This window comes from Plecotus auritus (assembly GCF_963455305.1).
Source record: "Plecotus auritus genome assembly, chromosome: 2".
In the NCBI taxonomy this organism is placed as follows: domain Eukaryota; kingdom Metazoa; phylum Chordata; class Mammalia; order Chiroptera; family Vespertilionidae; genus Plecotus; species Plecotus auritus.
In genome coordinates this window covers 198,939,891-198,967,140 of record NC_137771.1, presented here as the reverse complement: position 1 = coordinate 198,967,140, position 27,250 = coordinate 198,939,891, and the positions used below count along the sequence as shown (strand labels likewise).

The 27,250-nt window shown below is 42.0% G+C and overlaps 1 protein-coding gene across 1 annotated transcript in view; it reads left to right on the top strand.

The window, feature by feature from the left end:
- Positions 1–18,270, top strand: part of LOC308241307 (EGF-like and EMI domain-containing protein 1) — a gene marked incomplete at its 3' end in the record, with an annotated part of 111,924 nt that extends 93,654 nt beyond the window's left edge. The window contains exons 5-6 of the mRNA XM_080654709.1: positions 10,718–10,802; positions 18,147–18,270. Coding sequence (XP_080510835.1) covers positions 10,718–10,802; positions 18,147–18,270 — 209 coding nt within the window. The remainder of the gene's footprint in view (positions 1–10,717; positions 10,803–18,146) is intronic.
- Between the last annotated feature and the right edge of the window lie 8,980 nt (positions 18,271–27,250).

Sequence of the window (27,250 nt, the reverse complement as noted above, 5' to 3'; positions counted from 1 at the left end):
AAAATTCCCTAAGTGATTAGGGTGTTCTATATCGGGTAAAGATAAATGAATCTTCTCTCCAGATTTCTCTGCTCCCAGGGCAGAGAGAACGCGGCTTCATTCGGTGGGGATAGGAGGGGGAAACACCTGGTGGGCCTGTCACAGGAGGATCATGGGCTTTTGGAAGATAATTTAAGAGTGCATTTACTGAAAGACAAAGCCAAATGCCAAATTCTAGGTAATACACAAGGGAGGAGACTGGTGAGAGTCGAGAAAATTGAGACAGGAGGTGATGTTGAAAGTACAGACCTAGCTGCACAGATTTGGACACTGTTCTCAGCAGGAGCATTGTGCAGGGCACCACCCTCTGCACTGGTCAGGCACAGTAAGAAGCTGGATGATGCCTTATCATTATATTTTAAAAACATGAATAATCTGCTTTACGGTATTTCTCAAGATGTGTTCTCTGGATTGCTGTTCCCATTGGATTTTAAGCAGTGTTAAAGATAATGAAGTCTCTGTGTTCAAATAAGTTTGGGAAATTCTATGTCAAGTAGCTTTACATTGTGTTTATTCTTGTAGGGCTTTCCAGAGCCTTCACTGGGCTAATGTACATGGCAACTCCCTCACAAGTGTTATCTAGATTCCTATGTATTCAAGCCCATGTGACTGTATATCCCCTTTAATAGGATATCTTCCCAAAGTATTATGTGTTTGTTATGATATTCTTGAAGTATTCTTATTTTGCAGAACCCAGTTACAGTTACTCTGGGGAATATATATATTTATATATTTATATATTTATATATTTATATATTTATATATTTATATATTTATATATTTATATATTTATATTTATATTAGAGGCCTGGTACACAAAATTCATGCATGGGGGATGTCCCTCAGCCTGGCCTGCACCCTCTTCAATCTGGGACCCCTTGAGGGATGTCTGACTGCTGGTTTAGGCCCGATCCCACACACAGGGATCGGGCCTAAACCGGCACTCGGACATCCCTCTCACAATCTGGGACTGCTGGCTCCTAACCACTGGCCTGCATGTCTGCCTGATTGCCTCTAACCACTCTGCCTGCCAGCATGATAGCCCCCTAACTGCTCCCCTGCTGGCACAATTGCCTCCAACTGCTCTCCCCTGCCAGCCTTATTGCCCCCAACTGCTTCCCCCTGTGGGGCTGAGGGGCCTGGGGGACTGAGGCTGGATGAAGCGTGTGGCCTGATCGCCTCTACCTTGCCCCCCTACCAGGCTGATCGACCCTAACTTGCTCCCCTGCCGGTCTGATCACCCCTACCTTGCCCCCCTGTTGGCCTGATTGCCCTTAACTTGCTACCCTGCTGGCCTCCCCCTGTGGGAGGCAACCTGGCAGATCAGGGGAAGGCATTGACCCCATTACCCCGCTGCTGCTGCCACTGCCGGCCTGAGCCTGGGCCCTTCGCAGCCACCTTGGACCTTTGCAGCTTCTGCAGCTTTGTCCGGAAGCTGTCTCCCCTAATTAGCATATTACCCTTTCATTAGTATAGATTACATTTGAACTCTCAAATTTAAATATATGTGTGTGTGTGTGTGTGTGTGTATATATATATATATATATATATATATATATATATATATTCTCAAAATTAGTTATAATATAGCTTTTTCCAATCTGCTCAACTAATAACAACATATTTATATAGTAGTTAAACAAACACATTTAACAAGGTACTTTCCCATATGTTATCTCATTTAAGCCTCACACCCACTCTGTGAGGGAGTTCATATTATTCCCAAATTAGAATTGAGGTGACAGAGAGTTAGAAAGCTTAATTGATTTTCCCAAGTCACAGCTGGTTAGTAGCTGAGCCAAGAAGACTTCAACCCGGATCTTTCACTCTAGTGTTTTACGGTATTTTCCCACAGCTACCTGGGGATAAGCAGGGCTTGCCCTGGGCAGTTTCTGGGCTACGATATGGATGGAGCAAAGTAGGGGTGGGAAATTCTTTCTCATCTTTCTCCATTCAGGCCCTCATGAAGTTTTCATAATTCATAATTTTTTCTTCCTTCCCCTTCATCCATCAGAATTTAGTCCCATTGCTATCCCAATAAAGAACATCAAACTACAGTATTCATGGATCCTACTGGTTTACATATTTGTATTTAATAGTGAAAGCACAAAGCGTATCTAAATGGTGACCGAGTTCTGGCAGTCAGCAGTAGGGCAATCTTGTTGAGTAGGGGAGCTTTGAGGAATCGTCCCGTGCAGAATACTGTTTATTCTCTTTTTCAGCTAGAGATGCAGAACCCTGCCCCCTCTCAGGCAAGTACTAATGTTGGTGGCAGATCGCTCCATTTTTACCAATGAGCAGAAGCGCTCCTGCTGTATTTGTTCCAAGCCCATAATGCCAAGGTCTGGGTTTCTGACCAGGCATTCTACTACACGTAACACCTGCCACCCTCCCTTCCCTTGTCTCCATGTATGTTCTACTAAACTAGTTTTATTAATCTCTATTTCATTGACCTTCAACATGCCTAAGGGCATAGTTACATCCATAATAAGTATGAGGTCAATGCCCCAAATCAAAGGCTTATTAGAAAATGAAGATGTGTAAGAAAGAATTTAACCTTATGCAAAAGGTGTTCTACCCTTTAGCCTCTGCTTCAGGGAGGTAATCTCTAAGCCCTTGCAATAGCATATTTGATAGGAACATCTTCATTTGCCAGGGACCTTGGGTCACTGGATAGTCTAACAATATGATTTATGGTGGGTGCTGGAGGCTGGAGACTGAAATCAACCAAGTGGGCAATTAATCACTGAGTCAATCATGCTTATAGAGTGGAGTCTCCATAAAAACTGAGCGCAGGGCTCCTCTGACCGTCCCCTGCTGGCAGCAGTCCATGTGTATTGCCACACACTGATGCCAGGAAAGTAACATGTTCTGGTTCCACAAGGAGCGGGGCAATGTTAGGTTGGCTTCTGGCACTTCCCTCCCCTGACTTACTTCCTTGCTGATTTTAATACAATAACTTGTAGTGATTTCTGGGAGTCTTTCTAACAAATTATTGACCATGAGAGTGGTTTGGGGAACCTCCTGAGCTTGCAGTTTGATATCAGAAGTAAGGGTGGTCTTTTGTGCAGACTGTTTCCTCTAATTTCTCCACTGGCCAAAGCTCTCTCACAAGGGAAGCCTCTTCTCTTGTTTCTTCTCCTTCAGGAATGCAGTGCTTTGGTCTCTGTTCTGCTTCCTGGTGAGTGTGGGGCACAGGAAACATAAGTAGCACTCTGTGGCTGCTCAGTTGTGTAGGATGGTACCAGAATGGCTTTCCTTGCCATTGATGAAGAGCAATAGTGTCTAGACTGCCTAAGTGGTTTGAAAGTAATGGCTTAACCCACCCATTTATTGAATCAGATGGCAAACCACAGAAGGAAAGTGCAAAAATAACAGTTTTATAATCTCTTAGTTCTGGGGATGTGGGGGAGTTAGGAGAATAGAGTAGGCAAACCTGTAGTTTTAAGAGCCTGCCTGTGTTTTGAATACACATTTGTTGAAGTCATTGTAATGGTTTTAAAGACTATATGCTAAAGAATGTTTAAAAACTGGAGATTTGGTTATATAATTTAAATAAAGGCTATTTTTTCATTTTAGAAGAGATGATAGGTTTTGTCCTATTGTGAGCTCTAGTGACACCTGCCTAGCTTTCATTTATCACAAATTATCTTCTCTAGGATACTACAGTTGCTGCAATGTTGAGATGCTTATCTTACACCTAACCTTGGAGAAGGGTCAAAATAAATCTGTGAATTAAGCATTATATATTACAGATGGCTGAAGAGCTTGTCAGGAATACCCGAAGAGAAAACAAAAACTAGTTTTCCCTACAGCCCGTGTATACATGGATGTGGCTCCTTTTTCATCTTATTTGAGATTAGTAGAGAAATACTGTTATTAATGTTAGTCTTAATGTGAGTAAATATCAACTAGGGACAGAGCATTCTAATAGGATAAAGAAAGCACCTGGTTGATGGCCTTGGGTTACTCACATCTGTATGAAGGAGGAAATATTCAGATAAACTGTGATAATCTCCATTTATCCAGAAACAAAAACACATAATGATAAGCTTCAGTGCCTTAACTATGTAAATGTATGGTTGGCAATGGGCTAGAGAAGATCTGATGTCAGGTGACCTCAATGGTAAGGTCATTGTTGACTTAGAGAATTTCGGATAATTCTGATGGCAGCTACAGATGGAGCCATATTGCAATAGGATTCATGAAGAAGAGTGAGCAAGATGGAAACTAAAATTGAAAGGAAGCAAGTCAACAGAGGACTTACACTGAAGATGATGGAAATTAAGTCTAATGTGCTAATGTAAGAAATAGAAAAGTTAACACAGTGGACATATCTTAAAATGTGATTCAAAGTCTGTTTTCTTTTTAATTTTTTTATCATTTAGACTTTATGACTGGCATAATTGAGGAAGGAAAATGCTTTTGCTATGAGTGTCCCTTGAAACAATTATTTTATGACAAGCAGTGATTAAAATTTTATAAATAATTTAGGGTAAAAGCTATACATTAGGGTTAAGAAGGCTTTTCATAGATAACTAGATGCCCAGTGCACGAAATTTGTGCAATGGGGGGGGGGGGTGGTGTCCCTCAGCCCAACCTGCACCCTCTCCAATCTGGGACCCCGCAGGGGATGTCCGACTATAGTCAGACATTCCTCTCACAATCCAGGACTGCTGGCTCCCAACTGCTTGCCTGCCTGCCTGATTGCCCCTAACCATTTCTGCCTGCCAGCCTGGTCACCCACTAACCACTCCCCTGCCAGCCTGATCAATGCCTAACTGCTCCCCTGCCGGCCCGATCGTCCCCAATGGCCCTCCCCTGATAGCCTGGTCACCCCCAAATGCCCTCCCCTGCATATCCCCTCTTTATTAGATAGGGTTTTTTCTTTAACATATTGGACAGCCCTAACTGGTTTGGCTCAGTGGATGGAACGTCGGCCTGCAGACTCAAGGGTCCCAGGTTCGATTCTGGTCAAGGGCATGTACCTTGGTTGGGGGCACATACCCAGTAGGGGGTGTGCAGGAGGCAGCTGATTGATGTTTCTCTCTCATAGATGTTTCTAGCTCTCTATCCCTTTCCCTTCCTCTCAGAAAAAAATCAATAAAATATTTTAAAAACACACATATTGGACAGTGTACCTGTCATGGTCTTGACAAACCAGTAAAAATGTAAACCCAAACTAAATGTGTCATAAAATAAACTCCTTAAACAGGAATTTAATGAGACCTTGGAAAGGTAGTAAACTCCTTAAACAGGAATTTCATGAGACCTTGGAAAGGCGGCCGCCTCCCAGGCTGAGACCCCAGGCTGCCACTGTGGTTGTTTCTTCCTTTTTTCCTTCTCTTTCTTTTTCTTGATGTTTCATCTTTTGTCCTTTCTTTCTTTTCTCCTGTTATTTCTTTTCTGTCCTCTTTCTCTTAACTTTTCTGTTGGTAGAATCGTCAGTACTTGAATCTGTCTTGCTTCCAGAAGACGAAGAAGAGGGAAACACACCGTCATCTGAAGAAAAAGATGATCTGTGTGGGGATTGGTGGTGTTTCTAGTTTTGCTCTTTTCCTTTTTTTTTTTTTTTTTTTTTTTTTTTTTTTTTTTTTTTGTCATTCCTGCTGGCCCCGGCATCTTCAGGACGTGTGCTTGGGCACTTCTTATTCATGTCCACAAAACCTCCCTGCCTTGGTGAGAACTGTAGGGGAAAAGGCCTTCCTGGGTGGGCTCAAGCCCTGCCCGAGGTGCTGAGGAACCAGGGCAGGGAGCACCTGCCACCGCCCTTGCAGAGCCAACCTCCAGACCATGGGGTACTCCCCAGTAATGTAACTGCAATGTCCCCGTTTGCCTTCAGAAATTAGTTGTAAGTTACTTCCGATGTGAAACCCTACCTCAGACATTTCCTTTGCAGTTTGTAAAGATTTTAAACAAAACCCATTTACCTCCCTAACCTCGTCAGAAGTTTCTACCCAATGGGAGAGGTTTGCTGGGCAGCATCACCCAGATACCACCCCCCCCCCCCCCCATCTCCAATCACTTGGCTGGGGGCAAGGGAAGTTCCAAGGCGGACTCCCCTAGGCTGCCAGTGGGGCAGGATCACTCGCCCAGGCACAGGCGCTTCTGATGCTGAGACCCTGAGGCTATAGGTGTGTGTGGGGGGATCACTCCATGGGGCATAGGCGCTTTCGAGGCTGATACCCAGGCTGCCACTGGGAGGGGATCGCTCTGTGGGGGTGCAGGCACCTCCCAGGCTGAGACCCCAAGCTGCCTTTGGGAGGGGATCGCTCTGTGCGGGTACGGGCACCTCCCAGGCTAAGACCCGAGGCTGCAGGTGTGTGTGGGGGGGATCACTCCGTGGGGAGTTAATTTGTTTTTGTTTTTTATAAAGGGTCAGGAGGGCCTGTGGGCAGCATTTCGCCAGGCCGCTTACGCTGCAGGCTCTCAGCAGCAGCCCTGCCTGGGACTGGGAGACTCTGGTGGGTCTGAGAGGACTGGACACTGCCATCTTGTGGCTATGGGTGCTGCCATTTTTGTTGTGGAGTGACTGTTAATTTGCATATTACTCTTTTATTAGATAGGATTAATAAATAATAAAAGTTAGGTAGTAAGAAAACTAAAGTTGGACAAATCCAATCTATACTAATAAAAGAGAAACATGCAAATTGACCACCCATCTGCTATGCCCACCAACCAATCAGGAGTGAGTATGCAAATTAACCCAACAAAGGTGGTGGCGGCCACAGAGCTGGAGGGAGCAGGAGGCTTGAGTTGCCGCCGGTGATGGAGGAAGCCCAGCTTCCCGCCTGCCCTGGCCACTGTTCAAGGAGTGGCTGGGGGCCTGGGTCGCCGGGGGAAACCGAGGCTTCCAACCTGACCTGGCCTCTGCTCAAGGAGTGACTGGGGGCCTGGCTCACGGGGGTATGTGGCCAGCCTGAAAATGGCCCTCAGCCCCTCATCCAGGCTGGCCACACCCCCATGGGGTGAGGGTTCCCGCTGGGGGGCTTGGCCAGCCTGCAAACAGCCATCAGCCCCTCACTCAGGCTGGCCAGGCACCTCAGCGGGACCCCCCACCCTGAAGAGGCTGTGGCCAGCCTGAAAATGGCTCTCAGCCCCTTACCCAGGCTGGCCATGCTCCCATGGGGTGAGGTTTCCTGTGGGGGGGTATGGCCAGCCTGCAAACAGCCATCAGCCTTTCACCCAGGCTGTCCAGGCACCCCAGCAGGAACTCCCACCCTGAAGGGGGTGTGGCCAGCTTGAAAACAGCCCTCAGCCCCTCACCCAGGCTGGCCACGCCCTTCCCAGTGGGGACTCTCATCCAATGGGGGTGTGGCTAGCCTGCAAACCACCACAGGCCTCTCGCCCAGACTGCCCCATGCCCCAAGGGAACCCCCATCCTGATCCGGAATCCCCACCCTGATCCGGCCCCCACCTATGCACCAGTCCTCTATCTATAGTAATAAAAGGGTAACATGCTAATTAGACTGGGAGACCTTCCAGGAGACCTTCCGGATCTTCTTCTGGACAAAGCCATGGTGGCAGGGCTGAGGTAGAGGCAGTTAGAGGCCAAGAGGGGCAGCAGTTGTGGGTGATTAGGCCAGGATGGAATGGCTGTATTGGGTGATCAGGCTGGTGGGGTGGGGCCATTGGGGGTGAACAGACCAGCAGGCAGGCCAGTTGGGGGCCAGCAGGCTGTCAGTGGGGGTCAGTTGAGGGTGAAGGACAGTGGGGGGGGGCAGTTAGGGGAGAGCAGGCCAGCAAGGGGGGCAGTTGGGGGTGAGCACGTTGGCATGGGCAGCAATTGGGGGTAATCAGGCTGGCAGGGGGGCCATTTGGTGGTGTGCAGGCTGGCAGCGGGGGCCAGTTGGGGGCGAGCAGGCCGGCAGGCAGAGTGGTTTGGGGCAATCAGGTAGGCAGGCAAGTGAGCGGTTCGGAGCCAGCAGTCCCGGATTATGAGAGGGATGTCTGATTGCTGGTTTAGGCCCGATCCCTGTAAACCGGCAGTAGGACATCCTTCAAGGTGTTCCAGATTGGAGAGGGAGCAGGCCGGGCTGAGGGACCCCCTCCCCCCCCCCCCCGGCCCCGTGCACCAATTTCGTGCACCGGGCCACTAGTATTTAATAAACAGGAAATGATAGATGATTTTTATGTGATTCATATGTACTGAAAAAGAATGAAAACGTCTTTAACAAAGTCACTGACATGATACTTAAATGGTAGCTCTGGTACTTTATTAGAGACTAGAGGCCTGTGCACAAAATTTGTGCACGGTGGGGGGTGTCCCTCAGCCCAGCCTGCACCCTCTCCAATCTGGGACCCCTCAAGGGATGTCCGACTGCCCGTTTAGGCCCGATCCTACTGGGCAGTCGGAAATCCCTCTCACAATCCAGGACTGCTGGCTCCCAACTGCTCGCCTGCCTGCCTTCCTGATTGCCCTTAACCGCTTCTGCCTGCCAGCCTGATCACCCACTAACCACTCCCCTGCCAGCCTGATTGATGCCTAGCTGCTCCCCTGCCAGCCTGTTTGCCCCTAACTCCCCTCCCCTGCAGGCCTGTTCCCCCCCAACTGCCCTCCCCTACAGGCCGGGGTCCCCCCCAACTGTCCTTCCCTGCAGGCCCGGTTGCCCCCAACTTCTCTCCTCTGCCGGTCTGGGCACCCCTAACTGCCCTCCCCTGCAGGCCTGGTCACCCCTAACTGCCCTCCCCTGTGGGCCTGGTCCCTCCCAGCTGCCCTCCCCTGCTGGCCATCTTGTGGCAGCCATCTTGTGTCCACATGGGAGCAGCCATCTTTGACCACATGGGGGCAGCCATCTTGTGTGTTGGAGTGATGGTCAATTTGCATATTATTCTTTTATTAGATAGGATGTTATTCATTCATTCATTTATTCATTCATTCATTCAACAAATCATTGTGCCAGACACTTAACTTGATCTTTTGACCACAAAAGTAAAATACTCTTAATGGTGAAGAAATTTTCTTGTTGGTTAGGAAAAATGGTTCAGTGTCTTCAAGCATAAGTTAATAATAAGTATTTCATTGACTTTTAAATATTTTGAAATCCTTAGAAAATGTACCAGTATGTGACCTTAAGTTAATCATATATTTCTGAGAATATATGGATCATTTGTCTTTTATATAATGGAATAGTAGAGAGGGAGTTCCATAAAAATAACAATAACAACAGCCAAACAACCTTTCAAAAGTCAAGAAAGTGGTCTCTATCATACCCAAAGGTCCACTATACTCCAAATCTACCCTCTCTGTTTGAAAAGATATTGTCTGAATTCCCTTCCTTGTGTAGAAATACAGTATGTACTGTGCTGGAGCTGTTGGGTCCTGGGCAGAGTAATGAGGCTGGACTAAGAACAGGCTTCCAGGAAATTTCTTTGTGGCTTTAAACTACAACATGGTCCTTCTGGATTCAACTTATCTCAGTTGTGAAATGTTGCCTGTGGGAACCAGCTGGGGATTGATAAGTGAGACTCAATATTGTGATTCTAATCAGTTTTTTACATTAAAGACAGTCTTTTGATATCTGATCCTTATCAATGAGAATGTGTGTGAGTCATTTTACCAAGTTGCACAAACATTTTTGCTAAGCAAAAATAAAATGAATGAAACCCAATTTCAGAGGCTTGATTAAAGTGGCTACTTCTTCAGTTTACTTTTGGACAGGACATTAAGCCCACTTTTTTTTTTTTTAACATAGGAAAACTTTGTTCATAGGGAAATTTCCTCTTATTGAAGAGGTACACCTAGTTTATGTATGAATGTCCACATGATTGGATTGGCACAAAGGAGTTCACCAAGTTAGACTAAGTAGTAGAGAAAAAAAATGACCTTTAAGACTATTTCAGTGTCTAAGGTTTTATGATCTATAGATGGTGATTTTGAGGCCAAAACTAAACACTGTCATCTTTGTATCTGGCCCCCAGCAAGGGGCCTGAAACAAATTGAAATGTGCTTGCTGAATGAGTGAGTTAATGGGTTGGTCAGAATTTTATTTAGTTTATTGTGTAGCTTTAAGTTTGAGGCTGCAAAGTTAGACTTCAAAGGCAGTTTATTTTATTTTATTGTTTTTTGAGTTATGATGTCAGCATTTCAGGTCCTTGTCTCAGGATGAACAAACAGCATGGCAAGGTTGTGGCTGCCCCGTCAGCCCAGCTGGGATTTTCCCAGAAGAGGTAGTTTAGTCTCCCTTTATACCACATGACCCGATCAATAATGTTATCTTTTGAGAAATAAACTTTTTACTCAAATAAAACATCTATATCAATCAATCACTAAGCATAGACATGTTTTTAAAGTTGTTAAACCTTTAGAGCACATTCTAAAGAAATATAAATATCTAGCTTTGAATGAAATGCCATCACTAAATTCCAGAAGCAGCTAATCTCTGCCTAATCCCACTCCTGTGTCCTCCCAGGGATTAAATAAGCAATTCATCCCACAATTTTTTTGGAGTTAACAATCTTCCCAGCTGCATTTGTGGCTCCGCAGTGCTTTGGGGCTACAGAGCAACTTGGGCATCAAAGCTTTTATTTCATTCTTTGATCCTTCTCTTCAGGTTAGACCTTTTTTTCTGCCTGCTTGCAATTTCTCAAAGAGAAGGCATTAATAATTTGCCATTGGAGGGCTTCCAATTTCGTTCTCATTTCTTTGTCTACTCTGCAACTTTTTTTTCCCCCTCAGAAGGAGCAGCAGCCTTTTTTGACACCATGTGCTTGGCTTTAGTAACTTGGAGGATTCCAGGAGCAGCCCTGGGGTTGTCTTTCCTGTGAGTCCCCTATGTTAGCATTTCCACTCCCCTTCACCTGTTTCTCTTGCCTAATTCCTAGCCCTTTCTAGCCAGTTGTGAAGTTACTATCCATTGAATTAAGATTCCGTTTTCCCAACTATTGCAGATTTACAGCAGTTGTAATGGGCAGTTTTAAGCCAGAATTTTTAAAAAAAAGATTATATCTGATCTCCCTTGTGCCTATAAATATTTAAGCAGAATAGAATTAAGTTTAAAGTATAGACTTTATGGATTACTAAATAATAATTCTAAATGATTCCCCTTTCTTTGTAGAAACTCAATATATATCTTTTGAGTAAATGAGAATAAGAACCTCTGATACTCACCTTCTTTTTCTTTACTTATTTTAGAGTGAAACTGTTGGGTTCAAAGAATAGAAGAATAAACATTTATGGCTTATGCTTCCTTTGTATTTCTCTAGAGGTGATCTTGGCACTTAGATGAAATTGTAATGGATATTTGAAAATGAAATCTTTTTCCACATTGGCTTATTTCAGACTGAAACTAGTGGATGCAAATCTGCCTATCTAATCTTCTTAGTATAAATTTGCCTTTGATGTTGTGGTTTCATAGTCTAAATGTGCATCTTTCTCATTATGCTCTGGCACACTGGTGTTTGGGGAAACATTTTCATTTGATGTGCTGGCTTGACTAGGGGTTAGGGGCGGGGGAGTGGGGCGGGGAGAGGGATTGGTCTACCAGATGCCCCTGCTTGATAGTGGCTCACAAATGCCTGCATATATTGGATGTGCATGTCTATATCTGTGGGCATAAACCTTTGGAAAGCATCTGTGCTGAGGCAGTCCTAGTGGCATTCTTTATCTTCAGTTCTGTCCCTTTAGGAGGCCTCTCATCAAAGAGGCATAGCTACAAAGCATTTGCTAGTTTCTGTCAGCAATTTAAATGCACACCAAATTTCTGTAATTAAAACATTTTTTTCAATTACTGTGACATAATGACATTATTGTTGTATTTGCTGCCATTTTTCAGCTTAAAATGTGAATGCTGAAAGACTGAGATTATAATTATTCTAATTCTCTAAGGCATTATGATACCAGTTTAAGTGGCAGAAATTTTCTAGCCTTGCACTATGCTTGATCATCAAACATGAGTTAGCCAATGCTGGAAACATCATTTTATATTGAAGAACGATAAGGAAACAGATATATTTCCAAGGTAAAACATTTTGAATGAAAAGGAGGAACTGAGAAATATTAATTTGAAAAAGTCTAAGTTATGAGGGGGAAAATGTCTGCCAGTTTAGTTTGTTATTCTTCAGAGGAATTTCTTCTGGCTGGTAGCAGTTGCAAGAGGATTGGTTAATCATGCTGAGTGGCTTTATATTTTCTGTACGGAAATGGATGGATACTGGGCATAAGCACAGGATTCTACATAATAGGACCAGTCCATGACTATCGTTCATTTTAATTTAAACCTCTAGGTGCCCTCCAATTTCATACCCATATTAATGTTAACATATATTTGGCATCCACTATGTGCCATACAATAGTATAAGAGTTTTATAAGAAATTAGTTTCTATTTTTCTCCTAATCAAAATGGAAAAGCCAGACCAAGTGAGATATTAACATATGTACCTTCATATGGCTCTATGAAAGAAGCATTTTATTTATTTATTTATTTTTAAAAGTACATATAAAAAATGGGATGACATCTACACTAATAAAAGAGTAAGATGCAAATTGACTGTACCTTCGCGATGCCCACCAGCCAATCAGGAGTGAGTATGCAAATTAACCCAACAAAGATGGAAGGTTAATTTGCATACACGGCACCGAGAGGCCGGGGGTGGGGCTGGACCCTTGTGTTGTTGCCATGGCGACGATGCAGGCATTATGCACGGCCTCAGCGGCTCCGGCCCTCTGGGCAGCGTGGGAAGGCAGAAAGGCGGCTCCGGGCTGGAGCGAAGGCAGTGCCAGCAGCCAGGAGAAGAAAGGCCCATTCTTGCATGAATCTTCGTGCATCGGGCCTCTAGTTGCTTAATAAGATTATATAGGTTTCAAGTGTAGATTTCTATGATACATGACCTGTATAGTGCACTGTGTGCCCACCATTCAATGTCAAATCATCTTCTGTCACCATATGTTTGGCCCCCTTTACTCTTTATTACTACCCCTTCCTTCTGCTAACCACCACACTGTTGTCTGTGTCTGTAAGTTTCAGTTTATATCCCACATATGAGAGAAATCATATGGTTCTTAGCTTTTCCTGACTTATTTCGCTTAGCATAATAGTCTCAAAGTCTATCTATGTTGTGGCAAATGGCAGTATTTCATCTTTTCTAATGGCTGAATAGTATCCCATGGTAAATATGTACCATATCTTCTTTATCCAGTCCTCTATCGAAGGAAGCATTTCTCTTGCTTCAGGCTGTTCAAGTGACTTCTAGCCAACAGGAATATCTTCTATGGATTTGAAGAGATGTTTCAGGTTTTTATCACATTATAAATTATTGTTAGTGTCCTTTATCAGCAGCTGTTTTATTACTTGAAAATGTACTTGCCCCAGATTCTGATTCCTGTTTAAAAGTAAGGATTTGCTGTTACTTTTCACTGTTTCCAAAAAGGAAACAGCAAAATGGTGATGGAAAAATCATCAGCTGGCTAAGTTCCTGTGGTAATAAGTAGTCCATCTTGAAGAAGCATTCACAAGTTTCAGAAACTTTTGCAGCTATTCATTCGAAGATGCAGGGAGATAGTGCAAGAAATAGCAAACAAAGGCACTGCAGCCTGCAGGAGAATTGGGATTTCATTGTGTGCGTCAAAAGTAAATGAATTCAAGAGTAACCACTTGAGCAGGAATTCTCCCTTAATGTCTGTGGTGCAAAAATGTGTTCAGATTGTACTGGCTCTGAAGAGTAAAACTGGAAGTACATTATTTTCTAGCTGCTAACTTTCAATTTTGACTGACTCAAAGTGCTAGCTAACCTTGTAAAAGTGGAACAGAGAAGAGAGTAGTTTGCATTTTTCTCCTAATCAAAATAGAAGGAACAGACTGTGAGATATCATAGTCACACCGAGATTTCCGATGGCAGAAGTTTATAAATAGGCATAAACACCCCATTGCAAGCCTCAACAAGAACCACTTAAGGGTCCCATATATATATTTTCAAGCAATTTTTATTTGGAATAAAGAGTCTAGGAAATGGTTTTGAGGTGTAAACACTGATGTTTATAGAGAGTAAACTGTTTCCTTTGAAGGCTTTTCAAGTATATATTCAGCAGCCATGTAAATATGTAAATTTGTCAGGGACAGTTAGAAGCCAGGACCAATGAAACAATAGGTCACAGGTTCAAACATGGCCTGGGCCAGGGGATTTCAGCCAAAGAGCAGCCTCTAGCATGGCCCAGGGAGCATCTCCTAGGCTGCCCGTGACCTGTTTGGCTTCTTTGTTCACAAGAGGATGGAGTACATAAAATTCAAACCCCTTTCCCAGGAAATCCACCTGAACTGGATGGCAGGTACGTCCTTTGTATCTCAATGGGTAAAACTTAATAATATATACACTTTGGAAGGGAGAGAGCTGCTTTTTTTTTTTTTTTTTTTAACTTGTGCAACTGAGCACATGAAATAAACAAGGCAGGACATCTTTATCATGTGACTTCCTTTGAATGAGTTTAGGAAATCGGTTACTTCACTCACAAATTTCCTCCAAGGGACTGCACCTTTCTTGAATTGCTTCTGCCTTTTTCCTATCTGTAAAAGTGAGGCCGTGATGCCTAGTTTTCAGGTTGTTGAAAGGATAAAATAAGATAATGTATGGGCAGCACCCAGGCCTGGCAGGCAGTTAGTACCCAATAAATGATGCCTGTTATTATAATTTTCTGGAATCTGCCACAAATATCAGTATTAAGTAGATGCAACAAACATGATTTTGAAACAGCTATATGAATTAATAAAAACACTAACCACCATTATACATGGAACATGAATACCTTGGTTTTGTGGACCTCAGAAATTTGACATGCCCTACTGCATGGTAGCAGATAGTACAGGCTTCAGTGAAGAATACTTTCACCATTAGTATAATCTGGTTCATACTAGGTGTTGAAGCGCCATGAAATAGACACCTATAATAACAAGCAATGCTTGTATAAAAATGTGTTAGAAATTAGGAAGCATTTGGAGATGAACTCCAATGAATATGCAAATGTATTTCAATAACTACTAGAAGTTGTTTAGCAGAGTGAGTGAAAGGGAGACCAAAGATATGCAGACTGTATAGACCAGGAAAGAGACATATCTTTTTGTAGACAATATTATTTTGGTGTGTGGGCAGTCAATTAGATCAATGCATTCAAAAAACTATGGGTTTTTAAAGTTCTAAGCTCAAGCTCTGTTTATTATAACATATTTGCATTTTCCTTGGGAAATGACTTGATTTCCTGGGCAATATCATCCTTCCAACAAGGAAGAAATTAAACTTGATATCTAAGGTCACTTCCTGATTTCACATTCTATGGATTATATGGATTTGAGAGGCAAGCATTAGTACAGGCAGTTCTCTGTGCCAAAGTAGCAACTGCCATACTCCTCACATCTTGCTAAGAGCCCATCCTAAGTAAACCAAACTAGTTGACTTGCCAGTGATCAGAATGATAAACATTTGGGTTCTCAAATTATATAACCAGGGGTGAGGACAAATTGGTTGTTAAAGACAGCCAAGAAGCTCTGGTCACATGGCTCAGTTGGTTGGAGCGTTGTTCTGTACACCAAAAGGTTATGGTTTTGATTTATTGTCCTGATATACCTAGGTTGTGGGTTGATCCCTGGTTATGGTACATATGGGAGGCAACCAATTGATGTTTCTCTCTCATATCAATGTTTCTCTCATTCTCTACCTCTTTTTCCCTCCTTCTCTCTCTCTAAAATTAATGAACATATCCTCAGGTGAAGATGAAAAAAAAGGACAACAGAGAATATCTGAAGCTTCAGGGATCAATGGGACATAGTGTTTAGTTGGTTCACTAACCAAAAAAACAACAAACAAACAAAACAAAAAATAAAAGAAAGAAAACATGATAGCTTTGCTGATTTGTTGTAAAAACTCATAAGAATAAGAGAAGTTGAGAAAAGAGGAAGAAGAGAGGAAAGAAAAAAGTCAGTAGATAGTGGCCCAGAGGAAGAATAGGAGTAGGGATCAAAAGTATGGGAAGGAAGCAGAGTTGGTCAAAAAGGATTACAATTGGACTCTCTTTCATTTCTGCTTCCTCTCCCTTCAGCAGATGTTAATATCAACTACAGAATTCTTTCCCATTGAGCCCACAGTTGGCTTCAGGATCCTTCTGAACATAGAATTCTACAAGCCAACAGGAATCAGCACATTGAAAGGAAATTGCAGTTTGGAATTAGAGAATGAGTTCAAGTTTACAAGTTATGAGCTTTTAAGGTTTTAGTGCCAGTTTTTCTGATTTCACCCACCCAATATTATTTTTCTGTCCTCTCAAATTCTATAGCATTTTAATGGCTGTCAGTTACTTGGCACTTCCTCCCTTCTGTGGTCAGCATCTTATTTGTGGTCTGTGTCTTGTCCTTCCAACTAGACATAAACTCTTTAAGCCTGAGATCATGTCTTACATTTCCTTGCTTTCATCACAGTATATACTTGACACGAAAAGTTCATGATTTATTTGGGACTGTATCTTTGTATTTTGTGTAACTCAGAAAATGATGTGACCAATTTGGGTAAAGGTTTTATAAACAGATCAAGTAAAATTTTTAGCAACAAAATGAAATGATCTAGAATATATATTTCATTAACTATTCTGAACAAGGGTCATAGTATTGCAGAATGCTGAGAAAAGATTGATCAACAGAGACACGTGCTGATTTGTGGAATGCTGCAGGTCATTCACTAGTTTCCGGATATGCATATGCCCTAAGGCAAAGGGCAAATCCAGAGAAAACCAACTTAATGCGAGTGCCTGGTATGATTCGGGATAGTAACAGAGCTGAGATACAATCTCAGGTTGCTTAACTCCAAGCCTGAACTTCCTGAAATTCCAGGGAAGGTGTGCTATGATTTCCTTCTGTTCTGCTGGAATTGTCCAGTTGCTGAGTTTGATGGAAAACCTATCCCAGGCCCTAGCTGTTTTGTCAGAGTGGATAGAGCCTGCGGACTGAAGGATCCTGGGTTCGATTCCTGGTCAGGGCACATGCTTGGATTGCGGGCTCCATCCCCAGTCTGGGGTGTCCAGCAGGCAGCTGATCTATGATTCTCTCATTGTTGATGTTTCTATATCTCCCTCTCCCTTCCTCTCTGAAATCAATAAAAATATATATACACTGAGTGGCCAGATTATTATGATCTCTGAATGCATAATAATCTGGCCACTCAGTGTGTGTGTGTGTGTGTGTGTGTGTGTGTGTGTGTGTGTGTGTGTATTAGAGGCCCAGTGCATGAATTTGTGCATGGGTGGGGTCCGGCCAGCCTGGCCAGGGGGAGGGGACATGAGCTGTTGGTCGGCCTGCCTGCTGGTGGTCGAACTCCTGGTCGAGGGGACAATTTGCATATTAGCCTTTTATTATATAGGATATACACTGAGTGGCCAGATTATTATGTGTTCAGAGATCATAATAATCTGGCCACGCAGTGTATATTTTTAAAGAAAACCTATCCCCACATTATTTATTGCATGAGCTTTTTAAATGACAGTCTTTTCTTCCTTATTAGTGCAGATGAGACTAATAACTCTCTTATTGAGCTTTAATATTTTCCAGGCCCTGTTGAAAGCACTTTGCATGTAAACTGCATATTGAATTCTTGCAATGTGTCTATGAAATAAATGCTCAGTATCAGTTCCTAAAACTGAAGCACAGAGTAGTTGAATACTTTCCCAAGATCACACAGCTAGTAAAGAGAAAAGCCTGGATTCAAATGCAACTTGGCTCCAAAGTGCAAGCTTTTCACCACCAGACTCTCTTTCAGGTGAGTACAAGCCCCAGAGGGTTTGTGTTACATTAGCTTCTCAACATTAGCTAAAGTTCTTTGCTGCTCTGAATGGTGGTGAACAGAAGGTATACTTTCTGAAAAGTGAGCATCCCCTATAAAGACTGCCTCCTCCTTTAATTGGAGCCTGTAGAGTGCAGTGGTTAAAGTAGTATCCTGGAAACAGCTATGAGTTTTTAGTGAATTCTGTAGATTTCCAGTTGATGACTTGGGAAGAGTTATTTACTCTTTCTGTACCTTAGTTTCTTCATCTGTAACATGGAAAAAGAGAAACAGTTCTTACCTGATAGGATCATTGCGATGATTAAATGAGAAAAATCTATTTAAATTACTTGATTCTCTTCCTGACATGTAGCAAACACCCAGTAAATGGCGTCGTCATCATCATCATCATCATCATCATCATTGTTATCATAGTCATCCTCATTGCTATCATTGTCATCTTAATTGCCATCATCAATGATTTGGCAGACAAGTAGCTATGCTGCAATGCCTGGCAGCCAGGTACATGCTTCATTTGCTTCTTTGTGAAAGGACAGGTCAACCATAGAGTCACCCAACAGAGTGGATTTTTTCTAGACCTGGTTAACTTCATAGGACAAACTATGTGTATCTATATCTAAAGCACATACTGAGCATAACAAACAATTAATGTCCCAAAGAAGATGATATTACTTTTGTTCTCTCAGTGTCTTATACATAAAGGGCAAAATTATGGTATGTTTAGAAGTATTCCTATTTAAAAATTACATTCAGAGTATGAAAGTTTAGAATTTAGCTATTTAGAAATCTTTTTTTAATTTAAGATGGTTCATTCTCAAAGAATTCCAGATAACACCCATTTACTTTTTATCTTAATGTACTACCATTTTAACATCCAAATGTAGTATAGATTTTCAGTTAGAAAAAAAAATACTCAAGAAGACAGGAGGGCATGATTTATCCTAAAGCTATTCTGTGACCAAGTAGGTACTGTGATAATTCTTTTGGCAGTGGTAAGTCAGGGGTGGAGGGTGGGAGACCAAGGCAGCCATCAACCTCAGATGTATCCTGCTGGGGAGGGGGACTCCGAGTTTGCCAGAGCGCCTCTCTTTATGCTTATCATGTTTAACCTTAGGAAAATGACTTAGCCTTTCTCAGCCTGTGTTGAATAGTTGGAAAAAAAGCAAAGGAACCAGTTCTCCTCTTAGAGCCTCCAGAAGGAATCCTGCCCTGCCCATAACGTCACTTAGCCCAATGGGACTGGAGCAGGATCTCGGACCTACAGAACTATAAGATAAATTTGAGTTGTATTAAGCCACTAAGTTTGTAGAAACTTGTTTCAACAGTAATAGAAAATTGATGCTGTCACTATTGAATCTAACAGGTTGTAGTGATATGTGCCTTTTTGTTTAGTTTAGAGCTTTTAGTCTGTAAAAATAAAAGAATGTTGCACCTGCGCAAGTAAACATGTTGCTCAGTACAGAAAATTTTCTTTCATGCTAATAATGTCAAATACTAACTAATTGGCTTACAGTAATGTGCATTTTGGGCTAAGTACTCCTATGGTGCCATCACAATTTAAATATCACATAGTTCTGAAATATTTGAATTGAGACTGATTATTCTATAGTCAATTAGAACATATTTCTTTTGCATTGTTAGTTCAAATGATATGAAAGCATTTTAATATTGTAAAACATTTTAGCTTTTGACAAGTTGGCTTTTTTTGCATTGTGACTAAGTCAGGTTTACATGTCCTGGAGTTAATTTTTCATGAGCTAACTTGTCAGTTAACTTGCAAGTGAAATACAAAACTATACGTATAGGTTGAACAGAATGCTAATGTGTTTTAGGTCAAAAGTGTAGATCAGTAAGCAATGCACTGGTATCATAATGACCTAAATACATTCCTTTATATGAATAATACGTATAACAGTTTAATTCATAATATTCTTCAGCTCTGAGTTTTGTTTGATCCAAGAAGGCTAATGAAGTTAATTATGTTGTCTAGAAATGGAAAAGAAAATCACCAACAACCACTAAGATTGCTGCTAATGTTGATATGATTGAATTTATAGTAGAGGCAGCTAAATTTAATTATCGGTTTGCAACGTTGTGGTTTCAGCAGCAATTGCTGAGGAATGGATAATGCAAGTAGCCTTCAAAGCCAGTCACATTAGAGATAAAAACCTTGTCATTCAGGCAGACAGCTGACTGAACAAGTATTAAAATGAACAAAGATTTCCCAAGGGAGGTTGCAGACTGAGGCTTGGTTCTGTCTCCTTGGCTTCAATTCAAATATGTCAGAGACACAGGATTTTATTTTTTCTAACTTATTAAAATGTAAGCCATTCTTAGCATTAAGGGTATGTTGGGGGAGAAGATGAGGATGGGGGCATTAAGTGGCAATTATGAAAATTCTTAGTTAGCCAATTATTCCATTCCTTATTTGGCTTATTCATGGAGAGAACTGTAGAAAACAATCCTTGGGTTCTAATTATCTTCATGGCATTATCTAAGTACCAACCTAAATTCTGTCATAGCTATGACTGAGCTGGCTAAGAGCAGTAGTGGCTACTGGTAACAGAAATCCAATATTTTCCCTCCAAGTCAAGGTTTCTCAATGGCAGCTTTATTAACATTTTGGGGCCAGATAAATCTTTGGGGGGCTGTCCTGTGCATTGTAGGATTCTTAACAGCATCTCTGGTTCCTATGCATTGAATGCCAGTCGTACCCTCCCCCATGGTGATCACACAAAAAAAATGTCTTCAAATATTATTATCAAAAGTGCTCTAGGGAGCAAAATCAACCCTCATGGAGAACCACTGCTATAAATCTGTGAGAGGAATACAGGCAAGCTGGGAAGGTATAAGAATGTTTTCATTCTTATAAGCCCTTGGTGTTGTCAGCTTACTCTTGCATAAGAAGGGTAGTTCTTGTGTTTAGTATTTCCCAAGAGAATGGGGTACTTATAGGAAACACTAACGTCTTAGAGTTTTTAAAAATATATTTTTTTAAGAATTGATTTCAGAGAGAAAAGGAGAGGGAGAGAGAGATAGAAACATCAATGATGAGAGAGAATCATTGATTGGCTGCCTCCTGCATGCTCCCCCTGGGGCTCAAGCCTACAACCCGGGCACGTGCTTAACCGGGGAATCGAACCGTGACCTTCCAGTTCATAGGGCAATGCTCAGCCCCTGGAACTGCTGTACGTTAGTCTGTTTACTTTCATAAGCATTATCCTCATGATACTCTAGACAAAGCACTCAGAAGCATAACATCTCTCCACATAGATGCTGTAGTTGGTGCTGCTTCTCCACACAGCAGTGCCTCCTACTCTAGGAAGCAGCCCTTTAGCTACATAAGATATGAAACAGCAGGATGCAATATGGAACAAATGAATCTTTAATGAACAGTTTTTAATAGGAGTCACATTGTTTTAATAATGGGGAAGATAACATGGTATTAGTGCTGGCAATTAATTAAGGGATCCTTGCCAAGATAATTAGTAATCATTTTCTTAATTTCTTGGTGTGATTCAATAAATATATTTTTTAAAGTGTAATAACATTAGCTGACAGAATCACCACTCCCTTTGCATGTAGCTTAGTTACCAGCTTGAGGTTTAAATATCTTGAGAGAATTTGCCTTGCATTGTGTTGACTAATACATCAAGAGAATAATGAAAATAGAAAGACTCACTTGTTTTGAAAAGTATTCTAAAGGAAAGAAAGCCCCATGTGGATGAATTTGTTTTTGGTTATATATATTCATCCTCATCATATAGCTCCTACCTAAGGAACATGGGAACTCACAGATTTGGTACAGTTTGAATGCAGGAGGTGGGAGATAGAACCCAAAAATCTGAGTTCTCGTCTTGGTTTCTCATCTGTGTGACCTTGAACAGGCTGGGATTTACTCTTCCTGTTTTCTTATATATAACTAGGGCCTGGTGCATGAAACTCATACACTCTGGGGTAGGGGCATTTCTGGGTAGCCTGGGTCTCCCTCCTTGGGGTGATCGATCACGGGGCTCTGTGATTGATTGCCCCACAGAAGGAGGCACTGCCCACTCGCTGCAGCCCACCAGCCAGTGGCCGGGGCCTCCCTCTTTGGGGCAATTGCAGTGCCCCCTGATCGATTGCCCTGCAGGCCAGTGGCCTGGGCCTCTCTCTGCGGGGCAATCATGGGGCAATGGCGCCCCGCCCCCTGACCCATCGCATTGCACCAGTCTTGGCTGGCCTGGCACCAGTGTGTGTCATAGTGTGGTCATCCAGACAGTCGTTCTGTTGTTCAGCCGTTTGGTTGATTTGCATATTACGCTTTTATTATTATAGACTAGAGGCCCGGTGCATGAAATTCGTGCACGGGCGGGGGGTTCCCTCAGCCTGGCCTGAACCCTCTCCAATCTGGGATATCCCTCTCGCAATCCGGGACCATTGGCTCCTAACCACTCACCTGCCTGATCACCACTAACTGCCTTCCCCTGCTGGCCTGATGGCTCCTAACCACCTCTGCCTTGGCCCCGCCACCATGGCTTTGTCTGGAAGGACGTCCAGAAGGTCGTCTGGAAGATTTCAGGTCTAATTAGCATATTACCCTTTTATTAGTATAGATAAGAAATAACTTCTCTCACCTTGCCCCCGCTAACCATCCATAGAATGTTCTGGGAATTAATTAGAGAAGTGATTTGAGGTATTTTGCAAGCCTTAAAGAAAAACACTCTATCTACCACAAGATATTACTCAGGTTTTTTTCTTCCTGCTCGTCTCTGTGCCAGGCAACCCTGCTTCTGCTGTCTGCTCTCATTTATCCATTGATTAAACTGTTACTCACACTATCTTTCCCAGCTTGCGTTAAAGGAACAGTATTTGATTCCATTTTGTTGAGAGATTTAAACCCTATCTTGTCTGACAAACTTTGAATTCACCTCCTAAATGCGTTCCTACAAGCCGCAGTCACAGCATCAACAAAGTCTGAAATACCAACTTTATTTCTTAGTCACCCTGAATAGAAATGATGCCATTTCTCTTTAACAAGTTTGGAATATTCTGATACAAACACTATCAGACCTGATGTATTTCAATAATGGGAATAGTGTCTGTCTGTTTTTTTTTTTTAATGGAAAACTTATATCTAACAGTTTCCTTTTTTTGTAAATCTAATTGCTATTGGTTCACCAAGAATTCATGGACAATTGCTTTTCTCACTATTACAAATATATTGCAAGTGGAGCTTTTATATTCAGGGTTGCCGACCTGAATCTGTTTTCCTTCACAGTAATCTTGTGCTGTTTCCAAGCTTAGAAACCTGACAGAGTTTGAAAAGATAATACTCATTAGTCAGCCTATGGGTGCTGCTTTTGCATCCTTTACGCAATTGTCCAAAAATCCTATTAATACCCAACTATGGGGCAATGCATGAAAATATCATCAGAAATTGCAGAACTGATTCAGAGAAAAACATTTTGACTCCAATTTACTGCTATTCCACAAAAAGTCGGTGTCCTCAATTTCTGAAGAAATTATCTATGTCAGACATACAGGATCATGGTCCACTGATTTTTAGAAAGAGGGAAAGACAGAGAGAGAAATATCGATGTGAGAGAAACACATCGATTGGCTGCTCCCTGCACGAGCCCAGACCATGGCCCGGGACAGGGAGGAGCCTGTGGAATCATGGTCCAGAGGTTATAGGAAATGTCACATTGTATTAAAAAAGGACCCACCTCATACTGGCTTTTTGCTTTACTCCTTGCATTAATAATGATGTTTTTTTCCAGCCTTAATCCTGCTTTTCAGTCCTGGGGATACATATTTTAATTTTTTATTGGTTGTAGAGTTTTAGCAGATGCATAGAAAGCGCTTCCCATATGCTTCCTGATCCATTCAACCTGTGAGAGGTGTTATGCTTCTGTGCGTGAGGGAGTGAAAGGGGTTGGTTGATGAGAGAGATGGAAGTAGCTACAGTTGATTTCAATTGAAGAAGCACATTGGTGTCCCTATTTAAAGTGTATACAAATCAGAACATTTTTATGCACTTAGCCATGTTTCTTTTTTTTCTCCTGATAGACCTCAACTCTGAAATTTGAGGGTCAATGGTTTAGGAAGAGGAGAGTAATAAAGGAAGAGACAGTATGTCTAGGATTTGATCTATATAGTAAAATCCATTGAAATTTGAGTCTTGATAAGATCAAACTTCAGTAAAAAATGGTGGTGCCTGATATAAACTAGTTTCCACCTTTTCTATGATTGTTTGCACTGACAGCATTTAAAAGGCAGGGTACTGTGCATGGAAGGACATGCAGTTTTAATTTATACTCCCTAAAATATTCCTGTATTTTCAAATTTAAATGTTTAAGAATAAAATATACTTTGAAAAAAACCCTGAAAACTTAGAGGTCTGAAAAAAAAAAAGCAGAAACTATCATATTTATGATCAATTGCCATTTTGAGACGTGACAGAGGGCTTTTCAAATAAGTAATTGTAAGGTCTGTCTCTACAGGCGAGGACTACTCATTAATCCACAGCCAAGTAGGCTGAGGTTTCCCAAGGAGTCCATCTTGAATTCAGGTGTAAATTACCTGGGGGGAAGAGGGGCAGAAAATAAGCATAGAATGTGTAGGAGGGGTATTTGTACCTCAGCTCCCACATGCATTCCTCACCTACATTACAGTGTGTTCTAGAAAAGGGGACTGTATCTGGGCTCCTCCTTTTGTCCCATGAGCATCTGTTACTCTATGATCTTATATGAGAGTTGTCCAAAAAGGGTTTTGTGAGAAGATTTGGATCATATTTTCTATTGGAATCTTGATATTGTTTTTTTAAAGTATGAAATTCTACTTTTCATGTGTATTAGTAGGAAAGCGAACCAAAAAGGTTTGTGTCATGAGATAAAAGTTAGTGGTATCTTTACTTCCCAGATATCCCTAAAAATGGTTTTGATATATTTTTTGATATTAACTAGTGCTTTATTTAGTACTGCCCCTTAATTTTATTCTTGAATCATTCTACTAAAGTTTGTCTCCTGTTACTAGTGTGGGAAGGATGGTACACATGTAACAAGCTCTTTGAAGATAGGGAATATGTGGTTTTAGCATTTTCTTAAGCCCCAGAAATTGAAATAGTTTTCAATGACTATTTCTTCGACCCCTGATTTTTAAAATTTTTCTTCTATGTTTTTATTGATTTCAGAGAGAGGAAGGAAGAGAGAGAGAGAGAGAGAGAGAGAGAGAGAGAGAGAGAGAGAGAGAGAGATATCAGTAATGGAAGAGTTTCATTGATCAGCTGCCTTCGGCACGCCCCTTACTGGCTTACTGGGGATCAAGTCAGCAACCCAGGCATGTGCTCTGACCAAGAAGTGAATGGTGACCTTCTGGTTCTAGTTCATGGGTCAATGCTCAACCACTGAGTCATACTGGGCAGGCCTACCCCTGATTTTTTAAAAGAGGACTGGGCATGACCCAAACTAAGCTACTCATCTTTCTCTTGAATTTACTACTCCCAAAGACTTCCCTTTCTCCTTGATGGTACAGCTTCCAGTTGCTCAGGCCAAACATCTGGATGTCATCCTTGACATCTCTATTTCCTTTACATTCCATGCCCAATCTTTCAAAAAGATCTTTTTTATTCCATGTTCAGTTATGCCCAGCACATATCAGTTTCACCACCTCCACTGCTGCCTGCATCCTAACCACCATCATCTTTTGCTTGGATTATTGTAGTGTAATGGCCTCCTACCTGGCCGACTGCTTCCGCATTGGCTGTCCTTTTTCTTTCTACAAAGTAATCAGGTTGATCCTGGCAACAGCACAGCCATGACATGCTACTTCTTTGATAAAGGCTGCAATGGCTCCACACTGCCACACTGTGGGTAAGAATCTACATGATCTACTCTGCCACCCTGTTACCTCTGAACCCATCTCTTCTGACTTCCCGTCTTCCCTGTTCCCTTTCCAACCACACTGGCGTCCTTGCTGTTCCTGACATATGCCTGGCATATTCCTGCCTTAGGCTGAGCACTGGCTCTTGTACTGACACTTTGCTACTCCTATCCTGAATATTTATGTGGTCTTCCCCATCTATGACTCCTCCCCATGATGTTGTCTTGACTGTCTTTAAAATTAAAACTGGTTCCTTGGCATACTCCATCCTCCTTACCCTGCTTTAAAAATTGTTCCCTCTCTGGTACTTACCACTGACTATCAGACTACACCATTTACTTACTTTATATTTCCTGTCATCACTTACTAGAATGCAAGTTCTATGGAGTCAGGGATTTTTAAAAAAATATATATATATTATTGATTTTTTTATAGAGAGGAAGGGAAAAGGATAGAGAGTTAGAAACATCGATGAGAGAGAAACATCGATCAGCTGCCTCCTGCACACCTCCTACTAGGGATGTGCCCGCAACCAAGGTACATTCCCTTGACCGGAATCGAACCTAGGACTTTTCAGTCCGCAGGCCGACGCTCTATCCACTGAGCCAAACCAGTTAGGGGTGGAGTCAGGGATTTTTGTTTGTTTTGTTCAAAGTCATATTCCCAACCTAGAGCAATGCTTGGCGCATAGCACTTGTTAAATAATAACTGCTCATTTATGTCCTGCCTACTGAAATACATGTTTACTTCCATCATTTAACTTGATTCTCCTCTGTGCTCCCAGGAGGGACCATTTGACTCAAGAGTTGGGTCTTCACTCATAAGTAGATCTTGACAGAGAGAAACAACAGGCATTCAGGGAGCAGTAAGAGAGTTTGCAAAGGCACTGAGAAGTGGGAGAGCAGAATGGAGTGGGAAGATTTGGAGGTGAAGGGCTGTGAGAATGGAGGAAAGGATATGGTGGGAGAACATTAAAAAGTTAACAGCAAACAAGTTATCAAAATACTTGAATATCATACCAAAGTGCTCAAATGTATTCTGTGGGCAGTGGTCAATCATTAAAAGATTAACCAGAGATTGACTTGCTCAGATTAGCATTTTGTAAAAGAAAATCACTGCAGTATAAATTCTTTTAAAAATTGTGAACTCCTCAAATGTATATACATGGGTATGGAGTACGATTTTTCTCACAACATAATTATCATGAAAGGTTTGCAACATGAATAAATGTGGATCAAAGTTACAGATACAGCCAGCCACATTTGCACATCTGAGCACAAATGAGAGCTTGTGTGATCTATGTGAAATAAAGGCCTTTGGACCATAGTACAGTGTTAGGAGGAATATTGTCCCATTGATGTGACGTTCCTGCTTCATCATCACAACAGGCTAGTTATTACTGCACTTCGTTATTGAATGTGCTTTGATATTATTTGCAGCAAATGATAACTTCCTTTTTGATTATCAGCATTTTCAATTACTTTTTATGCTACCTTTATAAAGAAAAACTGACTAAAAGTTTTAAGTGTGAATCCCACCTGCTTTGTGAAAACAGACTTTTCTTAGTGGCAGAAAATAGCCCCTAGGGGAAGA